Genomic DNA, 27836 nt, shown 5'->3' on the forward strand with positions numbered 1-27836 from the left:
CTATCATCTCACCATAACTTTAAACTAATACTGATTCTTGATTTTTTTAACTGTACCCTTCACAACTCCCTGTCTGCTGGAACTAATGATTTCTCTTCAACTCATTTACATTGTTTGCTGGAGACTTTTGCAACTTGTAGGCTGGGTCTGAGAAAAATCTCAGTAAGAGGGTATGGAGATGCTCCTTGGTTTGCAGAAGCATCCGGAGCTACCTGCTGTGGAATGCAGTGCTGCTTCTGTTCATTCAGGACCGGCTTGGGGCTACATGAATCACTGGTTTGACATCAGCTTGGCAATCAGTATGTTTTAATCATACATCTCCGGACCCCATCAGTGCTGGCTTTGCCCTCCTGCATCCTCCCTTTCCTTATTCAAGGTGATGGGCCCCAGAAGCACACGGGCACAAGTGCGATGCTCCCCCTTTCAGTCTCGAAAACTCCCTCCTGCTTCTGATCTTGCTTTAACAGGAACATTTTCAGGCTCTTTCAATCTCATTTCCAAAACATCCAAGTCCTCTCGCTTTGCCAAGCTGTCCTGTTGAGCCTCACAATTTTGTTTACTTGCTTAAAGCTCTTGACACTTAGTCATCAACTAGCCAAGGTCTAGCAGTTCAACTCCTAGGAGAAGAAAACAAAACTTCAAACTCCCAACAACAGGAATGAAGGCAGCTGGTAGCACGGCTGCATTGCTTTCTTCATTTCAAGTCATGCTGGAAGGTGCAGCTCATAAAAAGCAGCACTCAGGTATTCGACTGCTTCAGTGTCATTGCTGACAGCCACAACAGCACTGCGGTGTCAGATGCTCAGCAGCTTCTCTCCTTCCACCTACACCTCCCCCAGCTGTCAGCCAATAATCAGAACATTGAAGGCATTTCAAAGAAAAACGCCACGTGAATACGGACATATTCAGACCTGGGTGCAAGACAACTGGTAGGAAATTCATCCTACCTACATAATGCCTGTGCAGGAGATGAGCTTCAGGATCACAGTCTTGATGAGGAAGCCTCAACTTAAAATGTGTCTGCTTTTTCCAAGGGTATCATCGACTACTCTAATACAAGATGTTACCTTTCCCAACTAATCTCACTTCTGTTTTTAATCATTCCCTCTCCATTCTGCGGAAGGAGCACTGGAGAAAAGCAGAAAGAGCAAATTCATGAGGAAGCCACAGGAATATTTAGATAAAACAGTAAAATTACACCACGTTCCATAGGTAGCCAGATTTTCCAGTCCCCACGTAGTCTATACATCTTTTGGACATTTTTTGGACATGCCTCAGGTTTGCATGCAAAGTTCCAAATTGCACAAAATATAAGTAACTTCATGCTTCTTCCAAAACACCAGCTGGCTAAGTGTCATCTCCCTTCTCACCTGCAAATTACAGGTATATTTACACCATGTGGCCAACAATCCCACTGTGCATGCCATACACCCTATCTGTGCATGCTGAGCATGCTTAGCCACAGCTGGAGGCCAACCACAGCCTCAGTTGGATGCTTTCTACAAAGAAACCCTATTTTGCATCATCTTTCCAACATGCTGGAATATTACAATTACCCAGCAATTATTTCCATTTTCTAATAAGCTGTGAGAAATTGCAGATCCAGCCACATCCTTCTAGAGGTAATGGTTGACATGCCTGGTAAGAGACTTGCTGGAGAGATACTTGCTGGCTACTTCTCTCCATTTTAACTTTTTTACATGAAGTACTATTTTATAATCATGCAAACCAAAAGCACTTTACTGTAGGGTGTATTCTTTAATGAATGCTGGAGAAATGACCTATTTGGAAGTGAATCACATTATAAATTCACATAACTCAATTTTCAGGATCTCTCTCATGCATACTAAGCAGAAATGAAAGAAAATGCAGACAAGTTCAAGACAAAAAATAAACATTTGTAATACCAGGAAATGCGCCTCTTTGGAGTAATAAATGTATGTCAAGGAAGAACAACAGTTCAAGGAACCAAATTCAGTTTCCACTGTTTGGAAGTCGCTGTATTTTAGAATGCTATTACATCTGGTCTGTTTGTAGCAATCATAAGCAAAACAGCATGTGATTTCCCAAGGAAGCAAAATAATTTTAGAGTCACAGTGTACTAGACTTGAGATTGGATTATGCATTCCCTTCTTAATCATCTCAATTCCTTAAAGAACTCACTTATACAGAAGTGAAAGGTTTCCAAAGTGGACTTGACATCTTTTAAAACAGAAGCCTGTGGATGTTCTTTTGAAGCAGGATCCTAAATGGCACAAACATTTTTTTATATATATATATAGATATACATATTTAACCTCACTACAATTTCAGACATAAACAACTGAATCTGTTTTCCTAAGTCACTAGGTTCCAAAGCTTACAAGTATTCAGGCACAAAGAGATACATACAGGCAGTTAGTAGAATTTTCAAAAGCATTTCAAAATTACGGTTCCAACTTGTTTTGTTTTTTACTTCCCCTTCCCCATGCAGCAGCTCTTCTAGATCCTTGCTGCTCCAACAGTTGGCAATCCTCCCTCATTTCCAGCTTAGTCAATGGCTACACTACAGTTAATGGATACTTTATCCCCATTTTTTTCTCAGGTCAGTGTGCTTTTGTTCTTTTTCCTTGCCTGCCATTTTCCATTCCTTGAGCTGCCCTGGCCTCTGTGGGGCTCTGCATGCGCACAACTGGTCTCTTCTCCTTTGCTGAGCTCCCATTCCCCAGCAGTTCCCACAGCCCCATCGACACCAGGTCTAGCCAAATTCATCCCTCCTTCACACCCAGAGCCTAAACAACATTGTGAGGAGAATTCAGGAACCTCAGATTGGTGCTTAATCAAAAGCTGCTATAAATGATGGGGAACCCCACTGAAAATGGGCTTTGCATCCAGCCCCCGATGCCTGCCACCCTGCAAATGAACCGCCACGAACCAAACCGGGTTACCTGAAGGGGTAGGCAAAGGCTATGTCAATGTTGAGGTCACTCTCTGACTTGTTTGCACAGTCCACACTGAGGCGCAGTCCTCCAGAGTACCCACCGCATGTTGCAAATGCAAAGATTGCAAAAAGCTGTCAAAAACAAACAACATTTTTATTTTATTTCATTTCAGCAACCACCGCAAGCAGATCCATGCAGCAGCTCTCGCTGCAGCACCAGCCCCCTTGGGCCAGGTTATCCATCTCTCCATGCATTCAAAGCATCACCATACATCACTCCTGTGCCCTTCCTGAAAGCAAATACAAAGAACCACAAAACACGAAGCTCTGTTGTCACATGTAGACAGAGACATCACCATTTGTCTGTACCAGGCATCTCAGCCCTCCCCTCCTGTCTTGAACCCCATTTGGGATTCACAACCCAGGCAGCTATTTAAATCATCCTACTGACAGGCAAGCTTGGACAAGAGAAGGATGAATATTGACTGAGCATAATGAGTCAGTTTTAAGCCAAATAAAACACTAGCACAAGTATTTATAAGGAGTAACCAAGAGTAGCAATAATAGACTAAGATAGTTCATGTGGCCACCATCCCATCATAAGGCAACACACAGGATCGTGCTGCCCCTCTTCCATTTCACATATGACTTGGGAAAAAAACACAGCAATTTGATTGTTTTTCCTAAATTACTACCATAACCCAAGATGGATACAAAGGCGCAGTAAACTGACACTCAGCAAAACATACAAAAAGAAGTATCAAGACTTTGGATAAGCTCAGAGGAACTGGACAGGAACAAAGAGCTTGGGTTGTTCTAACGCAAACCCATATCACATCTCAATTTTCCAGGAGAAAAAGGTGAAGGAGGGAGCGTGCAGGCCATAGACACATCAGCACTTACATTTATATCAAGAGTTCAAACAGAGGAATTGGAAGCAGGGATGGGTGTAGCATCACGGATATAGGCTTCCTTGGAAGACCCTGAGCAGAAGCGGGGATGGTTTATTTATGCAGTTGTAATTTAATTTAAAGGACAAGTTAGATTTTGTTGATTGTAGCACTATTGCTCTGAAGTGACTCCATCAGCTTTAACAGAGCTACTCTGAGATCTACAGTGGGGCAGATACGGGAAATGACAAGTAAATCTTGATCCCAGTCACAATTAAATACAATAAAAGTCAGCAACCCAGAGGAAACAAAGAGTGCACACATCTGGAAAAGAAAATATGTTCTTGAAGCAAGCCAATGTAATGGCAAAATAAAGGACAGAATGATTCAGTAAAAGTGATATGGAAATATAATAAATAGAAAAACTAGACCTATCCTTGCTGCACAAGGCTCTGTGAAAGACGTCATTAATCTTAGTTCTCCCAATTCACAGCATGAGCAAAGCCAGGCATTTCAGCAGCCTCCTTGGACTTCAGCTGTGCATCTTTCCCCCAGACACTGACAGGTTACAGGGCTGACTCCTGAGCATCAGGGCAGGAAGAGCCTCCTTGGCTGCAAGGTGATATGCTGAGCACAATGGAACACAGAGAATAATGGGAGAATAATGCAAGTTCCCACCCTGCTACTCACTTCCATTGTGACTGGGGCATTAGACAGATTTGCAAAGGTATTTAAGTGCCCAATGACAAGGGAAGTTGAAAAAAAACTTTGATTGAATCAATTCTTCATGCTGAGCTCACTGAAAAAAAGAAAAGCTGAACTTTACTGTGGATTGACTTGTTAAATATGTGCCATAAAATATATGTTTCTACAACTTGAATAGTGTTCTTTCATCCGAAATGAGACACTTCCTCTGTAAATACAAGAAGTTGCTGCCTTTACATGTAGTACAGCACTGAAAATCAATATTAATACCTCAGTTTAATTTGTGAGGCGATTTCAGAAAACAATATATTAAAGAGAACAGGAAAGTTTAGTGCTGACCTGCTTTCTGGCCTAATTAGCAGAGTTGCAAATGCAAGTGTTTTGCAGATACATAAGGAGGCACAAAGATTAATGCAGTGATACATAAAGAGGGAACTGAAGGGCTGCAGTGTGAGATGGACCTGCCATAAAGAAAGAGCCATTACCTCTCAGCATGGGGATAAGCAGAGGAAAGACATAATTGAAATGCATCTCCTTTAATCAAGTATTGGAAATCAGAATGTGTGCCACCACGCTTATTCACCAAGGCCATGGAGCCATGCCCAAAAACACAACTCAGGCTATTCCTTCTCAGAAAGGATCCCCTCTAGAGTTCCCAGTTTTTCTTCTCTCCGCTTGAGAGGATCTTTGAAGTCTCAGTCCCTCAGGCAGTTCAGATCTAGCCTTTACTCACCCTTTAGCCCCACACACAGCTCCTAACAAGAAGCTTTTCAGATGCTCTCACTCTTTCAGCAAACCCTTCAGCCTCCTCCTTCTCCAGCCACAACCCACCAGGGCTGCCCACCAGCTGCCATCCTTACTCAGCACACCGTCTGCTACAAGCACACAAGCAGCATCCACAAGGCAGGTGGGAAAGGGACCCAGCTGGAGATTTTTATACCAAACTTCAGGAAGGCCTCAGCCAACCCCAGCTTGGCTCTCTGCCGTGGCTGGATCAGATGCTGCTAACGGCTGGGATCACCCAGCTGCCAGTAACGCCCACCCGGTCCCCATGGCTGTGTGCTGAGGCCATGCAGCACCTTTTGGAAGCCTATCTATGTTTCACACCGAAGGAGAGCAGGGCGAGGGCTTAAATCAATAGTACTTCCCTGGGGCATCTCAGCCAAGCAGCAGGCATAATTCTCCTCTTGCCCAAACAACCATCTCCTCTTACCCCTGCATTTTTCCTTTTTTTTTTTTTTTTTTCCACCAAGTTTTGCTGCTTTCTGTTGTCAGTGGAGTGCCTGGTGCAATAAGCCAAGATTTACTCGTTGGGTTTTGTGCACATTGTAATTCTATGGCAGTTGCAGGAATGCTGTAAACACCACTGTATTTTATTATAGCAGGATTTGTGTAAATGGCAGTTGTAAACCCCATAATGGGAGCTTTATGGGCCAGATTCAATAAAGCCTCCATCTGAGAGATAATTTTATTGAAGCTGGCCTCTCTGAAATTGAAAAGTTTATGGAGAAAGGGAAAGCGTTTCCCTATGTTGCTATTTACTCTTTGCCTATAAATCCACACTCAGCACTAGTCCCATCTACAGTGTGCATGCATATCGCTTTTCCCCTTCACGTTAGATAAATCTCCCGAGCACACAGTTACCTCTGGTTATCACATGGCTGCTGCCTCTCAAGGCTCAGCCCTGACGGCCAGCGCTCCGCTCACCTTCCCTGGAACAGCGGCAGCCCAGAGAAACACGGTGCCCTTGAGACAACAAATCTTTACTGCCGTGGCTGTGCCGGGCTGCTCCTGCCCGCCGGCACGGGAGCAGGGCAAAGCCGAGCCATCCCCTGCACACCCCATCCCTCCCGCCACAGCGATGCAATGGGGAGGTTGGTGCCTTTGCTCCTGCCTGGACCCTTGCAGGCAAACGGAAAACGCCTGTCCCCAGCCTGGATCAATGGTCCACGTTTGATGTGGGATAACACCTCAAGCAAGTATCCTGCTTGTTCGACATGTGCTATCAAAGCAGTTACCAACCCACTCAATGAGGCCATAGACTGAAGGGAAGGGGAGGAAGGGACATTATTTGTGCTCCCCGGCACAGACTGGGGCAATGCACATCTCCCATGTCCACTCCAGCCTTGCTGGAAGATCACCCTTCTTCCATACGGTTTCAGACACATCTCTAACAAGGCAGCACATCTCTGAAGCTCACAATGCCTTTCTGTATGGTGATTAACACCCCACTCCCTGCTCCCGTTATGGTGATATTCCCTCTATGAACCTGTAGCCTTGGCCTGTACTATTGGTATATTTTTGTAAGGAAGTCAGATAAATCCCACAGTCTAACTTAACCAACAGAAATTATACTTATTATGGTACCCGTGCAATAATAAACAGCTTTCCGTGTCAAATCAGATTAGCATGTTTTAAAGACCAGTTGTCTCCTTAGCACATAAAGAAAAAATAGTAATATAATTTCCAGCAGAGCACATGCTTCTCACACCAGCTCAGGGTAGGCAAAGGTTCATCAGCTGATTTACAGGATCAGCTGGAAGCCCTCCTTCTTCTGATGCCAGGCTTCAACACAATGGCAACGGATCCTCTAATTCAGTATTCAGGAGCTGTTAACTTATCCAAACTCCAGATTTAAGTCTGGTCCCCTCATTTCCCAGCCCAGCCGTCCCCGGTGGCCGGGGGCTCGGGGCAGGCGATACCCTGGGGGAGCTGAAGTCCCAGCTGTGCATTAGACAGTTGGCAGTGCCTCAGCACGCGACCCTGGACATCACTCATCTCACCGTGGAAACGAAAAATGGGATGATTTCCCATCGCTTCTCTGCGTTTGGCTTTCCGACAATTCCCCTCAATGCCTGCTGAGCGACAGGCTCGCTGCGCGCACCAGAAGAAGGCAGAACGGTTCCTGACAAGGCGAGTTAAAAGGCTTATGTAGAGCATGTTACAGCTAAAACATCCTGTTAGGAAGATAACACTGTCATTTAAAATTGATGAAATTTTTATATAAACCACTTGCTTTTTCCGGGAACATGTCTGCCCCGTGCAGCAGCCTTTGGCAGCTCGTTGGCAGACAAGATGGAGCTGCCCTGGGGATGCACCCCAAATCCATCGCAGTGCAAAGGGGAGCTCCCCACTCTGCCTGAGGGATCCTCGGTGACTCCTCCAGGAGGGTGAGATCTTAAAAAGAAACCGTATTGGTCTTGCCTGGGGATGTGGTGGCCAGAAACAGGCCATGAGGGGCACACGGCTCACTACATGGGTTGGTCTTCGACACTTTCACTTGGGGTTGAGGGAGGAAAATGGGAATTAACCTGCTGGATGCTTTCCCAGAGAGGTACCCTCCAGCCCCCCACTCCTGCCGTAACACTGGAAAGCTGAGGGGGAAGTCCTGACACTTTAAAGACCAATCTGAAATATCTGAAACACCTACTCTTTTATTAGTAATTTTACACGTTCAAAATGTTTTACAAAAGATGTATTTTTCTGGCATCATTTCTGGATGTAAGACTTCCCTTTCTCCGGATCACCATAATAAAGAGACTGCAAGACACTTGCCAAATGTTGTATTGCTTTTCTCTTTCTGCCACTCACCGTGGCCAACGGTGCACGTGAGAGCAGGGAGGGAGCATGCCGAGACATCCCCCCGCAGCCAGCATTGCTCACCCAGCAGAGCGTCTCGTTAAACTGCGATTATTTATTTATAGAGCAGAACCAGTAATTGAACATTATTATTAAGACTGTAAAGGGAAGGTTCGAAGGCACTAAATGACTGTACGGGAAAACATTTACTGCAGAGCTGATGGCCCAAAACATGTCACCAGTGAAGGATTAGGAAGCACTCTCTCCTCCAGGTCTCTGCCTGTTTCTTTTTTAAAATTTGGCATTTTTCCTGCGAGGATCTGAGCTGCAGACTTCCTGGAATCACTTCTCCTACATACAAGGCTTTGTGCACTGGAGATTATCAGATTATTGACTTTGGGGTTCCTAATTATATCAACTTGACTGGTTGATGAATTGGAGGTGGATAGCATCGCAGCCGATGCAGTGCTGGGGGGGGTAGGCGATGACTAGCAGGAGTCATTTTCCTGCAACAGCTATACAGGGAGAAAGCTGAAATATATTCTGCTCCTGCTGAGAAATAAACCCTAAAGCAATTGTCCACAAATTGCTGGGATTTACTGTGCACCCTTAAAAATAAACAGCAGCATTGCAAAGAACGATTCTGTGCCTGCCCAGGTCTGGTCTGCATGGAGGGGAAAGCCCAGGGATGAGGGAACATCTCGGAGTTTAGGGCTTGAAGAACCACATATGCCCCATCTATGGAATGTTGTATGTCTGCCCAAACATCGACCCCAATGGTGCCTCAGTTTTAGCACACCACTGAAAGACTACTCAAGCGACTGTCCTGCACTTGCAGACCACGGGTGCCTCCAGGATGTGGTGGCAGCTGGGAAAAGGCTTTTGGTGTAGCCATGCTGGAGCTAGAGACGTACAACCTGTCCAGATCTCACACAAAGCACCTCATAGCTTTCACTTGGCTATCAGACTCCCCTTTCAGAGTCTTCTGAAAGGGGAATGGAAACACAACCACAGTTGTGTTGGAGGAAAACCCCTGCATCAACAATTTTGTATGGCTTTACATTGAGCTAAGCAAATGAGACGCTTCCTAACGCATGCCGTGTGGCGAGGACGGCTATTGCTGGAAAACACCACATCCTCCAGCCCCCAAGTCTGGTGGTTCCCACACAGCATGAGATACCATGTGCCCAGCCACTGCCACCCACTTGGAGGAGACCAATCCGCTTGAAGACCTCCCCATTTGGCTGGGGTCTTCGCTGGGGCATTTGCAGCAGCAAACCTCTGATTGGCATTTTAGGGCACCCCGCAGAGAGCAGCCCTCGATGTCGCCGGCTGGACAGAAACACCCGACCCCATGGCAGGCAGGAACCCTGCAGCATCCTCTGTTTAAAGCACAGCATTTCATTTAATGCTTCGCATATTTAAAATGAAAAAAAAAATACTTAATTTGATTCTTAATGGAAAGATTTATGGAAATGAAATTGGGGTATTTTTAGTGAGTAAAGATCATGTTATAATAATTTGGTTCTACAATACTTTAATCCCAAGGAGACAATTTTCTCTCTTTTTCTTTGAAGAAAACATTTATCTTTTTTATTCATCTTCCATTGATTATTCTAAAAATCCCATTTAGCTCCACCACATAATGGTATGGTAGTCTTTTCTCATTATATTTTAATAGAATAAAACCCAACTGTATATGAGAGGATTAGATAGCCATTCGTTGAGGTAAAGAACATTGTTCCTCCAGATGGCCAGACAGAATCTGTGTAATGCCTTTCCTATTTATTAAGTTCAAAATGTAATGCAAGCTGATGAGATGTGTTTCATCCAGTATTTAATGGGTCAGCCATAAAGTTGAAAGCTAACGCTAAGCTTGGCAGCATGCATGGAAGAGTTAACAGGCAGAAAATAAAGACATATTTAGCGCATCTCTTCTTGGACTCAGTGAAATGAAAAGTTGTGAGAGGACAAAGCTACTTATACAAGTAGGGCAGAGATGCTACGCTCTTCCAGCCCCTATAACCATTTGTCAAAGATTTGAGGTAATTAAAGACATTTACAAGGACCTGAGGTTTGGTTGTTTTTTTTTTTTAATTGTATAAATTGCTTTCTGCATGTGGACATTGACAGATTGGCCATGAGTGTTCCGTGAAACGAAGTACATCGATACTTGCTGCAGCCAGATTTAGGAGTACCTGGGGTAATTACTGGGTGCGCGCTGCTTCATTTGGGATGTATCGCAGAGCAGTAGTTTCGCTGCATTTACAGCCTGCAGCCCTTTTCTCCCTCCAGCTGTAGAGCAGTCTGGAAGCTACAGCTCTTCCTCTGCAGTCTCCACAATTCCACATTTGTACCCTCTTCTTTTAAGGAGGTGGGAGCTCAAGTCAGACAGATTGTTTAGATTTGTACATATGATCCCTGAATATCTCATGCTGCGACATATATCATTTCAGCGGAGACATGCGCTCCTGTTTGGGCCCAAAAACTTTTCCAGTCCTAGACTGCTGCTAAAAAAGACAACTGTAGTGGTCTCTACCAGGATCCACATTGTGACAGTGCCCAGAGGATTGCAAGTGCCAGCCCAGGAGAGCGACCACCCCCGGGCTGGGTCCCCTTCCTCTTGCCCACGTCAGCTGTCCCCCCATGTGCCCGTATCGTCTCATGAGCTGCTCTGGCAACAATGACCTGTGACCACCACAAAAAGCAAGGAAAGCCACGGTCAGGTAAAAGAGAGGCTTTCTAAGAGGTGATGTTAATTCTTATTTTATTAACAGGTAAGGTTCAGCAACCCAGCAAACATTCAGGTTCATGCATAAATGTAACTCTGTTCCTGCTCCCTCTTGAAAACACAGGTTTTGTGCAGGCTTTACACGCTGATTATATGGGATTTATTGTGTAACAAGTGTAAACATTTAATTATAAAATAAAAAAGGTTGGACGGTTGCTCATTTCTTTGCTCACTTGGTGGGTTTAAAAGCATTTGGGATTAAAATGGCCCACGATCTAACATAAATGCATACAGAGTGTGATCCAAGTTATTACTAAGTAGGATTTACTCCCTCTAATAAACACAGAGATTTACATTATGGCTGAGTGACATCTGCACACGAGAAGAACTCTGAGAAGGGAAAGTGCCCCCGAACTTAATGTCGCTAAACCCCTGATGGTCGATACAGCCTCAGGGGCTCAACAGCAGTCAAGACTACACCATTCTTCCTCCACCACACCGTTGGATGGCAGGGGACAGCAAACCCAGCTTGCAAAAGCAGTGCTCTACACAACGCACACACCGTCTGCCCCGGGCTGGGGCTGGGACAAGGCATCTCTCCCAGCCAGGGAGACCAGCCCCCTCCCCAGCTCTCCCAGCATCACCACCAGGCACTGCCGGGCAGGTGGAGGCCCCTGGCAGCACTGTCTGATGGTGGCTGTAACTGCTTATCTAATCTGTGCCTTCATTCTTTCCATTGGCTTCAGCTCCTCTTTCCCAGCACTACCTGGTAGATCTGGGCTCCGGTGGAGCATTTTCCTGCTCTGATGACAGATGCACACAGCAGAAACAAGAGGTGGGAGCACTCCCCTGACCAGAAAATGCTCCGGCAGCTCGGTCCCCGCAGCGCGGCACAGCATGGGGGCTGCAACAAAACCCTCCCCGGGTCAGCATGACTGAAAATTATTAGTACAGGAAGGGCTCCTGTCCTTCAATCACGCTGTATTATTTATGACCTAATGATTGCCCACTGACTAGCAGGGATTATACGTTCTCTAAGATGTTTCTGGGTGAATGAAAGGGCATTAACCTCATTATTATTACGCCTGTGCTCATCAGAGACCATTAGCAGCTTCCTCTCAGCTCCTTGTGCTGCTGTATAGCTATTTCGTGTCATCTGCTGCTTCTCCTCCCGCCCACCCCACACGCATGCACGCCTGCATTCGGCTCCGTCTCCTTTCTCAAGCAGATTTAAGGAAATGGGTGAAAATTATGTAGCTTGGGAAGGAATCCATAAAGCTCTTGCGATTAATAATCTGGCGCAACAGCTTTTTCCCGTGAGGATTTGAGGGTGCTTTCAAATTGCTAAGCAATGGGGCCTCCAACCCTTCTTATGGAGCAGCACTCTTTCAGATGATGGCTGGCCATTTTTTTCCTTTTGTTTCAGTCCCACAAACATTTGTACAAGCAGGAACACTGGGAAGCAAGACTCTGCTTTTGGAAAAGCACAGCTGGTTTTCTAGGCAGTAGGGCTGCAAAGCCATCCAGAGACCACCCAGCCCTGGCCACTGAGGCCCATTAGGGGTGTCCTTCATGAATCGGACCATCGCAGATGTCCTCTTCTCGCTCCAGACCCAGCCTTGCCATGGCACCTTTTACAACAGAGGATGGCTTGAGCTCTCCATACCAGAGCTCTGTCTGGCATCCTGTGCAGGTGAGACCCAAACATGGGACCCATCACTCATGTCAAACCAGTTTTGGATGGAAAATTCCACTGGAGCTGGCTCCGACCTCAGCACCTGCCTCTGTGCAAAAGTCTGGAATAAGAATTTGCTCCCGGCTAACTATCAGCCCACATGGTAAAAATAATTTCTTTTCTAATAATTAAAATGATGGGCTATAAATGAACATTTGCTTTGCTGAGCTCTGGGAATTCACAGGGAACATTTCGAGCAAGAAACATCTTTAAAATTAAAACCTCCCTTTCCTCTTCTTTTCTGCTACTCCTCTTCTACTCTGTCCCCAGAGATGGCATTGCTCTCCTTCCCCACACTTAATCATAAAAAAAGCAAGACCTAAACATGAACACTTTTAGGAAATGCTAACAACAGTGTCCTTAGATTGAAAGAAAAATATATTCCTTATCACACTAGCTCTCGACGCACTTCATCTGGACAGCTTAAGTTGTCCTGTTTCCTCTACAGCCTCCCCCTTACTGTGTTCCTCCACACGGTTTGCCTGTCTCTTTCTTTTCATGTCCTTTCATTCACATTCCCTGAAATCTGAAGCCATACCTGCTTCTAAACACAAAAAAGATAACAAAAAGCCTTGGCGAAAACCTTGCCTGAATGTTCTCCACTTCCTTCATGGTTCAAAATACTTAATTCCTTCCCTTTCTCTCAACAGCTAGCAGCTGCTGTACATCTTCTGTGCCACTTCAATCCTCCCAGACCCCAGAAAAAAGCAGGCACTTGTACAAAACCAATAATGCATCAATATGTTTTTGGCTGTTGCAATCTTTACATCTGCACTGCTGGAGATGATTGTCTATCCTTTTTTATCTGTAGGTTCAGGCCTGTGGAATAACACCAGGGCCAATAAAATAAGGAAGCAAAGAAAACACAAGCAGAATGAAAAAAGCAATTGAACAGGCTGTAAATCCAGAATCAGGTGAAAGCTAATTATGGCCATGCTCACTAAAAAGATGAGGACACAGTGAGGGAGACAGACTTATTAATTATTTGTGTTATGGTAGCACTTAGAAGCCCCAATCCTTTATTTGGGACTAGCTGTGCTATACATGGCAAACACTCAAATATATCTTTGGGTAATTGCACACAGTTTTAAGGAAAATTCGCAAATGCTCTGTTCTTTCTCCTTCAGCAGTTTCTGGTTTATTAATGCTGTTAAAGGAGCCTGAGTTCACCATCAGTCTCATTCTGAGCAGCTCGCGGGATGGTCTCATGGGTCAAAGAACAAATAATTCAGCATGAGGGCACCATCCACCCATAGCTGGACTGGGCAAACCACAGCAAACCCCGCAAAGTGGGCATGAGATACATCCATTGCCATCCTCATCCCCAGGCATGGGGGACAGAGTGCTCACTGTTGCCAACAGGGACATTTCATCCTCATTGACTCTGTGCAAGTTTGATTGCATTTCTAATTAAGATACATTTTATGGTAATCTTACCAAGCCCCTTAGACTAAATCACTCACTTAATCTGTTGTTAGTGCCCATATGTTTACAGCTTTCCAGCCTGCTGCAGCATATTTGCTTTGCCACAGCGCCGGGGAAGTTTGGTGACAGATGAGCTGCTGCGCAGCCGTTCAGGTGGCGCAGAGCCCTTCCACGCAGACAGCCTGTGCATGGCACGGACAGACGGACAGACAGCCCCGGCACCCAGCGGTTTGGAGAGGAGAGGAGAGGAAAGGAGCAGCACTGCAGATACGGCACCCCATGCTGATCACCTGTCTCTTCCCCTGTCTACAGCAGGGCTCAGCGCATCTTTCTCGTTTTCCTTTTTTTCCTTTCTTTTTTTTTTTTTTTTTTTTAACTCCAAAATAAGAGGTTGTACATGACAGGAGAGGAAGGCTGAAGAGTTTCACATCTCTGGCCCCAGAGCTCACTTACAGAGGAGTTTCACTGCAGGTGTCAAGGGCTCTGAGCAGCCCTTTGGGTGAAAGGGGAACAATCACATTTGCAAACTAAAGGACAGGCAGAGTCAGACCCTTCACCTGCACTGGACACTGAATTAAATAAAATGGAGCAAGTGCTCCACAGTTCTGCTCTTGCTGACCCTGCAAGCCAGGGCAGGCGTGTGTGTCCCCAGCCCTAACCTCGCCTGCAGCCCAGACACACTGATGGGCCCCTTCCAACTTCTTCAGGGCTGGCGCTGTGCCACTGCACGCCCTGGCGAGGAGCTAAATCTCTCCTTTGGGCTTGCCTGGGCTCTCCAGCATCCCTGCGTCCCGCGTACGGACACGTGTGTGCTGTGCTGGCAGGCAGCAGCTTCATCTCTTCATCTTACATCAGGCTGCCTACACTGTAGATGAAGGAGCAGGAATGTGCTGAGCGGGGACGTGGCTCTTGCCTGTCCCCAGTCCACGGCTCTCCTCATGCCCTCCAACACACCTGCATCCCACAGTGGTACCTGCACAGGCAGACCTCAGGCAGGGACCTGGGGATCCCAGTTCTGCTCAGACTAGCTGGGTTGAGCCCTTAGCCCACCACACAGCAATGTGTTGTATTTATGAGGGTGTATCACGCTATTTGAAATGTCTTGTGCTCAGCTTGCTGAGTGAAAGAGAGCCCAAAGGCAAAATCAGGAAAGACCAGACTCTAGGTCAAGTTGCCATCTGCCATCCTATGTACAGGGAAACACTCCCTGAAAAAAAATGGTCATATAATTGTACAGGAACTCCTAATCAGGAATGACATGAGGAATAAAACACCACCTGCCATCACCAGCAGTGACGGGCAGCTGCTATCCAGTATCAACACAAATACCTTTCCCCCTGTAGAGTGCCTATTGATCTGAACAGCATTAACAGAGGTGAGGAAAGTACTCATTAAGTCTTCCAAGGACTTGGCTAAAAAAAGAGCATCTGGCATGTAGGGGAAGCCAGATATTTAAGAAATCAATTATTTAAGAGTTTAAGGAATTTCTCTAGGAACTGTTTGAGCTGCTAGAGGAGCAGCCACGGAGACTGGTCTCAAAGGAAAAGAAGCTCCTTAGGATACAGGCACCCCTAAAATAATGCTGCGAACTCCTTTCAAACCCTGATGCACCAGCTAGAAAGGAACAGCCACTCCTCCATCCCACTGGCACAAACCTCACATTTTCAGCCCTGGAGCTTGTGAAGCACTGTGCTGTGTACCTGTCCCTGCAGCTGCACCAAGCCCTGCTTTGCACATCAGCCTGGAGGTCACCTTGCAGAGAGGATGTCACGCTCCTGGGGAGGTGATGAAGGCTGCTCCAAGGTCTGAGAGGAGAGGGGTGGTTGGGGGTACTGGTCTGGGGAGAAGCTGCCCCCAGACCTACTACCGCCAAGTAGCTGGAGATGAAGAAGCACCGCACATTGCAACGTTAGGATGGGCAAAAGGCAACAGATGGAAAACCATGAACACTCAAGACTTTTGACACTCTCTTGGCCACTGGTGACCTACGCTCCGGGACCGGAGTGAGACCTCCCCCCGCCCGCAGTCGCACCAACCATCCCTGGCCATTTTTCCTGCTTCAAAACTATTAAGATGAGCTCAACTGGCTTCCTTAATCAACCGCAGTCTAGCTTTCAGGGCAGTCTGGCACCCCTGCTATGACAAATTATGTGGCACAAAAAATCCAGGCCTTTAGTTTTGCAGGGTAGGAAGCAGGAATCATGCTCCTCTGTTCATGCTACCCAGCCCCTTCCCCTCCAGGGTCACCCAGATGTGCTCTTTGACCATTGTCCTTCTGCTCACCTGGAGGACACTGCACCGAGACAGTTACCAAGGCCTGGCAAAGTTAGAAATGCTTAACGTTGTCCCCAGGCAAACAAGATTATGCTTAGAAATTGTGTGAGATGTGCACTGCTCAGACACTCATGCCCTCCACACCTGAGGAGTTAAATGACTGTGAAAAAGACAATTGCTGTTACGTACCTTGTTCTCTAACGTTGTGGTACATAACACAGTTTATGTACCGTGTTTTCTAACACTGTGCCGAGCGCACACATTCAAATTACGCAGCTGGTATAAATAAATATGGTCCTTACAAAATAGTAATCATGCAAAAAACCAAGAAGCCACTGAACTGGGTGCCAATTCACTACATTTTCAGGAACTGAGCGCATGGGCTCACCTGTACAACACCCAGCTGGCTGCCTGTGGGATGCTGCACGCCGGCACCGGCTCCTGCCCAGCCAGGACTTGGGCAGCCACGGCACAGACCCCGGCAGAGCTCACAAGCTCGCTGTGCAGGCGCACGCTGCAAAATATTCCCATCAGCTGCTCTTCAGGCAGGTGCAACTATTCCGTTTTGAAAAAACAGGAACAATCAAAGTGGTTCAAATGACTAAGCAGTTATTGCCAATCTGAAATTTCTCTCTGGAAGAGTTTAGCTTGGACTGGCAGACACAACGTCCTTACCTTCTCCAGTTACAGCCTTCTAATGTCTTATTAAAGTACACTTCATATATCTATCAGCATGCTCTGGTATCATGAGAGCAGGCAGATGATTCTGGGTCTAATAGGTTGATTTTCTGAGCGGGTATATACTCAAGCATGTTCTCACAGCAGCTCCAGTTTGTGCTACAGCTGGAGTTTTTAAAGACTTCTGAAACACCAAAGTGATCGACTCCCATGGATTTCATTCAAGTACGAGAGAATCAAAGTGCCAATAAATTAATCAATACAATGCTGCAAATTCAAGTATTTATTATGTAGTCTGAAAGTACTATAGCTACACAGCTTGTTTTCCTCAGCCATACTATTACAATCACTGTCTTGTACTGCCTGGAAAGCACACCAGGAGCTACGACGGGGAGAGATAAATAACTGCACCTCGCTGTTATTTACAGGTAACAAAGAGGTCTCCAAGTTAGCCAAGGGTGCTGAGGAATGAGGCTGCTGAGCTGTACAAAGCAGAGGCAGGGAGCAGAAAGTCAGAGCAACAGTCTATTCACCTGTATTATTGATGTTACACTCCGAAAAGCAAGCTATTTTCTTAATTACTTTAAAGATTTTCTTTATTTCATTAATATATTTTGATGAGGAGAATGTTGCTGCCAACCTGCCATACTTTAGATTGATCTTTCTAAGGTAATATGCAGTCAGATATTCATACTTCAGCTTGATCAATATTAAATATCTCTTACTGATTTTTTTAATATAAAATATTGCTGCATTATTTTTGAGGCATCTTTAATTTAAAATGCCAGAAGGAACATGATAAATCAGAATTCCTCTTCCCTTTAATCCTCACTGTCCACGTTTCTGCTGTAAAATGAAGTGCAAAACAAGTTTTCAAAGCAGGCACCTCCCTCTGCAAAGCAAAATACAAACTGAAAATATTTCAATGTATCTAAAAAACCATGGAACAGTTGGACTCAGCATGAGAGTACAAAGAAACCAAACCTAAAAACAATTTTGTGGGCTTCATGATTCTTGTAAAACCCCACTTCTCCCCCAAACAGTACGGTTACACAAATAAATAGAGATGCATATAACTTACCGGAGCAAATATCACCATACACATTTACAAAAGGATTTATAATCCAACTTGCGTCTCCTGAAATAAAGCAAGGTTTGTCTCATACTAAAAATAAAGGCTCCCAAAAGCTTCTCACAGAAGAGAGAGAGAGAGAGAGAGAGGGAGGGAGGGAGGGAGAGGGAGCGAGTGAGCACCAGCTCCTTGCTTCGCTTTTTATGAAGCAAATAAGGAGAGCAAGAAAATCAATGCCGAGAGAAAGTGAGATGATATACCAATCAGGCAGCAGCCTCAGCCTTATTTGCAGAGGGATGGCAAAATGCTCGTATTATTAGACAATGACTACACACAGCCTAAGTAGAGAAAGCGAACACTTTCCCGTCGGTGAGAGGCTGATTGCTTTGTCGTGGTGCAGGTACCACCACAGTGGGCTGGGAGGTGCAACCCCTTCCTCCCCACTGCTAATGCAGCATTGCTTCACTCCTCGTGCGTGCTCTCTAGGAGAGAAACAGTTCACAATTCTGGGCTAAAGTTGTGCTAAGCTTAAAGATCCTCCAAAGCCCTGACACTTACAGACTGTCATTGGAGCAGTGCTTCTTCATTGCTGGGTTTGGGGGCTTTTTGGACTCTGTGTTACATTTTGAGATGTCTTTCACTGCATCTCAGAAAGCTGCCCCGCAGCTATAGCAAGGAACCCATCCAGAACAGGGAAAAGACCTCTCAGGTCTCCCATATTTCAATACGCATTGAGCTCCTCCTGTGCCCACATGGGACCAGACCTCCAAAGCGTCTTCCTGGAACTTGAGCTTTTGCTCCTTTTTGTGTATCAGAGAAAAACCTATGGAAAACCCATGGGTTCTCTTGCACCAAAAGGGAAAATTTCTGTGCTATTAATCCACCCAAACAAAACCTTCGCTGTGCCCCTGTGGGTGTTGGAAGGAGGAGGAGGAGAAGGTAGCAGGAGGTGAGCTCATTGCCTCCAACACACAGACACCTGCGTGCAAATGGCACACATCAGTGGCAAATGCATGCCTCTTCTTTGGAAAGCTGCCACATTTTCTTCCTGCCAGCAGCTGTACAAAGACACAAACCCCAAGCTCCATCACTGCAAACCTCCTCACGAGAGGGGTTTCAGGCTGGTCCCGCGTCTCTGCTCTTTTTTTGCAACTTCAGCATGTTAAGAGCAAAAAATGGATCCACAGATCCCGCTCTGCAAGGCGCCCAGCTCTGCGTGTACCCCATGAGCCTCCATCATCACCAGCCCATCACCCCAGTGCTGTCTGGTGTAACTGAGACTGTGGATCACGCTCTATGCTATTTATTTATCAGCCCTGGGTTTATCACTGTTTTGCCCTCTTTTCTACACGCTGCATTAAATATTTTCAAATACATGTGACTTAGCAGATGAGACACAAGGTGAACTTTCTGTTTTATTTGGAGACAGAAGTTACATCCTGGTATACAGAATACAGCTCTGGGTGACAACAGTTCTCTACGCAGCAAAATTGGAGCACAGTTGCTCTCCCCCATAGCTTGGGATTTACATTGTGCAAGAAGAACAAAACCAAAGAACTTGAATTCATCTGATCGTTCAATTCATCTGTTCGGGGCTGGCACTTCTAGCACAACCCAGGCACAGAGGAGACTCCAACACCCCTTTACGAGCACTGAACCTCCAGGCCCCTTTCCCACGAGCAGGAGCTGCATTGCCACGCTGACAGATGTCAGTGCTGACAGTGTGGCCCCGCGTTTCCAACAGATACAGCCTGATGTCGGCTGATGCTGTAATGGGGAGACATCGTGGCGCTGAGAGAGTTCTCCAGGCTGAAGCACTGCTCTGCTGCTCAGTACATTTTAACGTACGTGACAGCCACCATGCACAGCCACAAAGATTAAACAACTCCACACCTCTGGTCTGCAGAGCTGGGCAGCATTCGCCCCGCCATGTTCCGTGAGCAGCCCTTTGATGCCTTATCCATGCAGAACTGCACTCTGCAGCCGCTTCTTTGCCATCTTCTCTAGAAAAGACCGAGCAGCCCAGAGAAGGCGTGAGGAGGTTTTGTAGGAATCAGACAGACCCGAAGAGGAATGTGAACCAAAAGCCAGCAATGGGCAAAGGTGACAGAGGACCACACTAAACTTACCACCCACTACATCAGCACAAGGGGTGATGCTGGCTCTCCCACACCCCTGGGAGAGCTCTTCTCCAGCTTGCGCACACCTGGGTTGCTCCCACACGTTGGCGGAAGATGGCAGGAGGATGCTCAGCCTGCCTGAGCTCCCCAGCTGATACATCTCATTGCTCCTGGCCTTTTCCATTGCATTCAGCTCTCCAGCTGGCACTAAAACTCGCTGTATCTCATGGTGACCAGCCTCTTGCTGCAAGGTGTGACAGTAAGTGAAATGCAAACACCTCTCATTTTCATTTTCCAGTGAGATAATTTTATTTTCCCTTCCCACAGCTAACAACTGCTGTTACTTAAACTCACTAGAGTCTTCTGAAAACTTTGAAAACCATCCATTAAAGTAGTTTTGCAGAGGCGCCCCTGGGAGCTGCTGTGTCTCAGCCATCTAAAATATGTGCCCACTTGGGCACCCGTGCAGGACATTGGGGTGCAGGCTGCAGTTTTAGCCAGAGCATGATGGGTTGCAGCAGGCAATGACCCGCCCTGTCGCACAGCTCCTTCAAGCAATGGTGCAACAGGAACTCTGTAGCATAAAGAGATCAAAGCCTGCTTTTTTTTTCCAAACCGGTGACATGCCATGAATGCTGTGGATCAGGTCTAACATTGCTGAAAGCGGATGTGTCGGTGTTTGCTGACAAGGCAAAACACTTGTCAGGCTGCGGCGGACCCTGCAGCACTGCAGGCTGGTGCTTTCTTCAGCTTTATTAGGTTCCTTTTCAAAACTCCATCTGAAATAGTGGATGGGGCACTCAACATCGCCAAGCATAAAACCAGCCGCTGCCAATGCCAGCGCTGTTATGCCATGCCTCTCTCGATTTTTCAGTTGGGAGATTCAAAGCAAACTAGAAAGCTTCACAGGATTTAAGCCCCAAACTCCTTTAGATACTACTGAAAAGCTGTACACGTCCTGCAGATTTCCGACAGCTTTGCCACATCACTCAGGGTCTGAAGAGGTTTAATTCCCGCCTGTACGAGGTTCATGGCCAGCGCAGCCAAACGGGATGCAGTGACACCAGTAACAGTGAGGGCTGCAGCCTGGGGAGAGACTTCTCCTCCCCAGGTACAGCAGCAGTCACGGGAGGCATCCGCACAAGGTCAGCATGAGACGGGGGCTGCTCTTCTGACTCCCCACCGCGCTTTGCTGTCTTTTCCCGCAGCCCCCAGCCCACCGCAAGGTACCTAAAGCCCACCCAGCGGGAGCCCAAAAGCACTGGTTACACTTAGACCCTCTCGTTGTTGTGTTGCCTTACGCATAACATATTTGCTCATACTACCCTAGGAGCCCTGTTCATGCTTGCATACGTGTGTGCAGGTTTACAGAGGCCTATACAATCCCACACTGCGTGGTGGAGATGAAGTTTCATTGATCTTGCCATGGAGCACCTGAGTTGGAATTTTTTCAGCATCATGATCCTCAGCTCGGCCCAAAGCTGCATCGCACCCATGCGTGCCCTGGCCAGGCTAAGGCTGGAGCAGGCAGCACCACCGCGGGCCCTTTGGACTATGCTACTACATCTGTGCCCATTCCACATTTGGAGGAGATAATTAAGAACATCAGGGCCTCCATCCCACCTATGCCGTAGAGAAAACATCAATCAAGGCAGCAGTGGCTGTGCGAGCAGGCTGGAACCTGGCAGAGGGGCTGCAGCCCCGGGCAGGGGGAGGAGAATCAACCAACCTGGAGCTGCTGCTGCAAATCACCCACCAGTCCAGCAAATATTAAGATGGGCTGCCTGTTTGCCAACAGAGATTTTCACATTTCCCTCTCAATCTTTATTTAAATTTGGGAAGACAGAAAATTAATGAAGTCTGAGATATATAACTAGAAACCATTTGTTTTTCTTGTGGAAATGGAACGTTTCCTAATGAACCTCCCCTCCCCCTGTGCCGTTCGGCTCTGGATGCAAATATTGCTGCGAGTTTATCAATCTGCGGCTTGTTTCACGCAGTTTGCAATGCTAATGAGTAAACCAATTTTGACATATTATGTAAGCCAGTTTCTGAAACAGAGATTCTTGGCAGGCCAAATGTAAACACAGACACCCTCTTGCATCCAATTTAAATGAGCATGTTGCTGAAAGCACTAAGGGCTTGATTCTGTTGACTTATTCCTGATTTACTCCAGTGAAAAAAGAAAAAAAAAAGAAAAACAACAAAAAACCACCCTTCAATTCAATTACTAGTGCAGCAGCAATTTGCAAAATGTATCTAATTTTGTAACACAGAAATGTGCTGGAATAAGCTAATGCAGGGTGGTGACTCGGGCACTGTATGAACATCAGCCCAGCACACGATCAGGAACACACATGTCACTTCAGATGGAGCTAATGGGGGAGTTGACAGCTCTCCTCTCCCTCATTCTCCCATGCCAAATTTAGGTCCAGGCGGTGCCCCATGGGTTGGACCACCCCCAGAGGGTGACTCCTTTCAGCCTTCCTGCTCTTCCACCACGGCTTTGCAAGAGAAAGATGTTGCCTATTTGGGCAGCAGGCAAAGCCCAAGAGGAGCACTAGGTGTTTCCAGCCACATGCTGCCCCTGATGCAGTTAACACTGGGGCTGGTGGGAGCCCAGGGCATGAGGGAATAATTGTCTCAGCATGCACATGAAGATCTGCACCACACCAGTGCATGGCCAGGTGCAGAGACCCTGTGAACCACTCACTACCTTGTCCACCTGGCCTAAACCTGGCAAATGGACCCACCACAGAGACAGCTGGACATCCTGACTAATGGATTATATCCAGTTTTTACAGACTATGACTTCAGCACCAGAAGGACATGCTGGAAGGGACATACATTGGATGGCAGACTGCAGTGACCAGCAGCGCGCCTGCCAGTGACACAGGGATGAGCTGAAGGTCACAAGCTCAGAGTTAGGGGTAGGAGAAAGAGGGAGGGATGCATTTTTAAAAGCCTCTGGAAAAAAAGGCTCTACTAGAGGTATGAACAGGATTTTATTAAAGTGAGGAAAGGCTGGAATCAAATCTTTCATTTGCACTTTTCCCAGTACCATCTGGAGCATTTGCATCTGCCAAAAGCACAGCGTATTTCTGTCGACAAGTGGAAGCAAGTGGGGTAGCAGCATACCTGGAGGTGGCCTTTGCCCTGCTAATGGCTCTGGGCATCTCCAGAGTGTTTTAAAACTAAAACACAAGCACGAAGTTGAACCGCGATGTGCCTGCCACGGCAGAGGAAGAGAAATAAAATAAGAGACACGCTCTGCTGTGAGGTCGGGAGTGCTGCTGCAGAGCATATTTATTGCATGTGTCAGAGATCCCACCAGGCACCGGAGCTGCAAAACACAATCTCACACTCAATCCCCTTCTCAACATCATGACCAGGATATCATTTATCATATCTAACTCTTTTACATTATAAAGTAAAGGAGAGCAAGAGGAAGAATACTTTTAGCCTCCAAGCAAATATCCCATCCTGAGCTTTCCAAGATGAGAGCAAACACGAGAGCTCTTCCCTTTGTGCTGTGTAGTGCTTTCAAGCTATGATCATAAGCAGCCGAAATGCCACACATTTGCTGGCTCATCAAGTTTTACCCTGCAAGTTTGGAAATACACAGTTGCTACAGTAATTCAAGTTTTTATGGCATAAGTGAAAACTTACTGCTGTCTGGACACAAAAAAGAAAAGGACAGTGTTTGAAAGGAGGGCAGCTGACAAGTAAGCATCGCTTGGGATGTAAATGACAGGGAGATGAGATGCCTGTAGAGCCCCAGCCTGCGGGCATGGCAGCACACATTGCAGCACTGCGGGGCTGAGAAGGAGCAGCAAAGACTGGGAAGAGAAGACACCCCACAGACCTGAGGGACCATGCAGCTTCTTGTCTGAACTTGTACAAGTCCAGCTCTTTGCCAGCCAGCAGACACCCCCCCACCATCCATGCTGCCATCCCAGCACAGAGCCTGAGGTGGGAGCGAGGCACAAAACCAGATCACCGCATCAACTCCCATCCTGTCCCACCCCATCCCACAAGGGAGGTGGGGGCAGTGAGCAACCAGCGTGCAGACTGATGCTCCACAGCACCTCCCTCTCTCCTAACAGTTTCTCTACGTATGGCGCATTACAGTAACAGGCAGGCAAAAGAGCGCTTAATTTCTAACATCTCATTTTTACTGTAATTTTAAATGATTTGGCATAACTGCTGTAGTTAGAAGTCCAGCTGTTATTCAGGGTGAGTCAATCTGGAAAGCCCTCACTGTCCATCCAAGCATCCCCTGGATTTCTGATGCTCAGAAGAGTGTTACCGCCACCCTGTTACCCTTCCTGTGTTTTTCAACATCAAGTCCTGTTTCTGCAGGTTTTAAATACTAGACACTAAAAACATATAAAATAATAATCTGAAGGCCAAATGGGCATGGACTGGATGATGAAAACAGCATGGAAAAAAAAGAGAATCAGATTAATTTATATTGTAATCTTTATAGCTATTTAACAGGAAGAACGAAAAAATCTAATTACTGTCAACTGTAAGTTTTCAGCTACCCAGCCAGCAGAGCGCTGTTATTAAACTACTGTATAATTGCCTTTTTTACTCTGCTTCCCACAGAAGTTGTGTTATTTCACTCATAGTTAAACTCATAATATTGGCTTCATAACTAATCCTGTCAATTGAAATCCCCGGGGGCTGGTGCAAGGATAAAAATAGCAAGGAGATGTTTCTTCCCTCAGCTTTCTTTCAAAGCCCGTTTCTGCACGTACTGGGGCTGCAGCTCAGTAGCGCCATGGACCGCTGTACCCACCACTGACATGTGAACACTGCTCCTCCAGCTCAAGCAAAGCACAGAGGAGAGGGACAGGTCCTCCCAGCAGGCAATCTGGTCCCCCTGCACTGCGCGTCTGTCCCAGACAAGATAAATCCTGTCCATCTCTCCCTCCTGACACAAGCAGCTCAGATAAGATATTTGATGTTGCATAGCTGAGCCCCACCTCCAAGCCCAGATGTGACTGCCTACCCTGGGACTTCGTGCCAGCACTGAAGTCCAGCTGTCACTTGCAAAGTCTGTGGATGGATGAAAGGCACGAGTTTCTTCCTTCACCAAACATCAAGCGCTACACCTCATATACAAAAACCACACTGAGACGCCCAATTACACGTTCAAGCAGCAAAGATATCCACTGAGGTATCTGTTGGACTCAGTGGTCTTAAGGGTCTTTTCCAGCCTAAATGATTCTATGAGATGAGCGCAATTTGTCTGTGCACTTATTCAAGAGACTGCACAAAGCAGCAGATTTTTACTCATGCAAGTTTTGTAAGCTCCGTCTGAACCTCTGTTTGCTCCCTGTGCGTTGGACTGATGCTCCTTGCTAACTCCCAGCATGATCCTTCCGTGGAGAATACAGTGGATTTGCTGCAGAAGACCCAGGCAGGGTCCCTTGCCAGAGCTCCACCTGTCACCATGTCCTCCCTGCCTGGTGGGACACATTGTGCATGGTGGGGCCAAATGCACTGTTCAGCTCGGGTTTGGGACAAGGTGATAGTGCTGGAAGGGGTGAAGGAAGATGGATTTGGCCTCACACCCAGGCCTACCATCCCTGTGTCCGTGTCTCTTGAGACATCAACCCTGTGCCAGGGTTGCTCTCTGGTGGGCATGCACAGAAACTGCTGAGAGCCAGTGAGGAACAGACAGAAAACACGTTTCCCCGAGTGACGTCCCAGAGTGAGGGCCTGGGCCATGCTGGGAGGGCGCCAGCGCCAGGGCTCTGTGTGCACCTGAACCAGCTGTGGAGTCATCACACTTGCCTCTACCCGCCTCAGCCACCGCTGGAGCAGCCCCTCGCTTTGCTGCGACTGATGCACACAGCCCAACAGCACAAAGCACCTGGCACACTCGCTGCAGCACCAGGTCCGTGGGGGAATCACGGGAGACTGCTTCAGCGGAGGTGTTTTTCCTCCTGGAAGAGCCACCACCCTGCCTCCTACAGCCACAGGCAGGTGATACTGCATGGAGCCGTGGTCCTGCAACCTTCACTCGTGGTCTGCAGCTGGAGCCAACTGTGAGACGGATGGCAGCAGCGTCCATCAACCCAGGAGTGAGAAAAGCAAAGAAGCGGTTTAAAATCTGCGCAAAAAAAAAAAAATTGCTCACCCTCTCCCCCACCCCAGAGCAAGGAGGGACCAGCTCCAGCACAACACTTTGCAGCCACACAGAAACCATTGCTTCTCACACAAGCCTGAAACACTTTACCAGCACTCAAGAGGGATCCCAGGGTTAAAAACCTCCTCTGTGCGCGCTCCGAGAGCTTAAGTGTGCTCAGTGAAGCCCTCTGCGGAAACACAGCTCTTCCCTGAGCTGCATTACTCCTTCCTCCCTCCATCACTTCATTCGCTTTACTGTTTGAGACAAGAGGATAGAAAATAGTTCATGTCATTGCCTGGGCTGCCAAGCAGTACCGCAGTGTTCACTGGCAAACCAGGAGAGCTTCCAGCAAGCCCAGCCTGGAGACCCCAGGGGCTGAGACCCATCTGCCACCCAGGAGGTGGTCCTCACACCTTGCAGACAGCAAGACTGCAAGAGGACAGCGCTGGAGCCTGCAGGGCCTGTGGGACTGCCTTGGATGACACAGCTCTCCGCAGCCCCTCAGATTTAAAGTAAATGTGGCCTGATGCAGCGCTCATTTTCTCGCTCATGGTGTTTGTGCAAATGAACCTGCAGGCTGATGGATTTCCTTACCTAGAGAGCAGCAGAGACCCAGAGAAACTGTTTTATAGCCAAAGTTACACCTGGCGATGGCTCTGTCACTGAACTGCCAGCCCCTGGCTAGGGAACAGAGCCCACAGCCTCCATATCTGTGCCAGACATAGAAAGGATGAAGGCAGGAAGCATCAATGTATCAGGGCTGAAGCAAACCCATTAGCATGACTGAGAACTATCCCTGTGCCCAAGTACAGGATGAGAGGAGAAAAGTAAAGGGCAAACAAGGAAAACTGAAGCTGCCAGACACAGGGGCACCAAAAACTCCTACAGGTACAAGTGGTGTTGATGGCACAGCATGCAGAGAAGCTCAGAGCACCAGAACAGATAGAGTGGCATGAGCCAGCCTGTGCTGGAGGTGACAGCGTATACCCCCTCTTTGGATGCTCAGCCAGGTCCTCAAGGAGAGCATGGCAAAGCAATCACTCTTATAAACACAGGCCTTAATATCTAGATGAACGTCCTTCAGTACAAATTCTTCAAAGTCCTAAACACTGCCAGGGGCTCCTGATCCTCTTCCACCTCCCCCAGACTCTACTGTTTGTGGTGAGTCCATTTAGACTTGTCAACTCTTCATCCTCAAAGAAAAGGGACAAGAATCCCAGGCTATCCTGTGCTCCTCCCAACGTGGCACAATGTGTTTCGGCAACTTCCCATCAACCAGCAGCAGATCCTTCAGGAGGAATCTGGAAGAGGAGAGCACAGGCTGCATAAGCACTGGATAAATCAAGGCCAGCCCAACTTTCAAATTTGCACAGTGGTCTGAGCGTGTAAGAAAACGCATGCAGGGTCTCATTATTCCCCAAATTTAAGTACTATAGATGAAAGGGTGAAAATGTATTTCAACTGACTGGTTGGCCAGAGAAAAAAGGAAAAAAAAGTTCATTCCTGCATCGATAACATCTAATTAGCAGTGGGATTTTACATGCAAAAGCAAAGCATTCATCTTG

General features: G+C 47.0%; 1 protein-coding gene across 1 annotated transcript in view; it reads right to left on the reverse strand.

Annotated features, from left to right (window-relative positions):
• SYNPR (synaptoporin) overlaps positions 1-27836 on the reverse strand; it is a 108314-nt gene that overhangs the window by 25445 nt on the left and 55033 nt on the right. The window contains exon 3 of the mRNA XM_086470297.1: positions 2928-3052. Coding sequence (XP_086326423.1) covers positions 2928-3052 — 125 coding nt within the window. The remainder of the gene's footprint in view (positions 1-2927; positions 3053-27836) is intronic.

This window comes from Leptosomus discolor, chromosome 9 (genome assembly GCF_034619465.1).
Source record: "Leptosomus discolor isolate bLepDis1 chromosome 9, bLepDis1.hap2, whole genome shotgun sequence".
In the NCBI taxonomy this organism is placed as follows: Eukaryota; Metazoa; Chordata; class Aves; order Leptosomiformes; family Leptosomidae; genus Leptosomus; species Leptosomus discolor.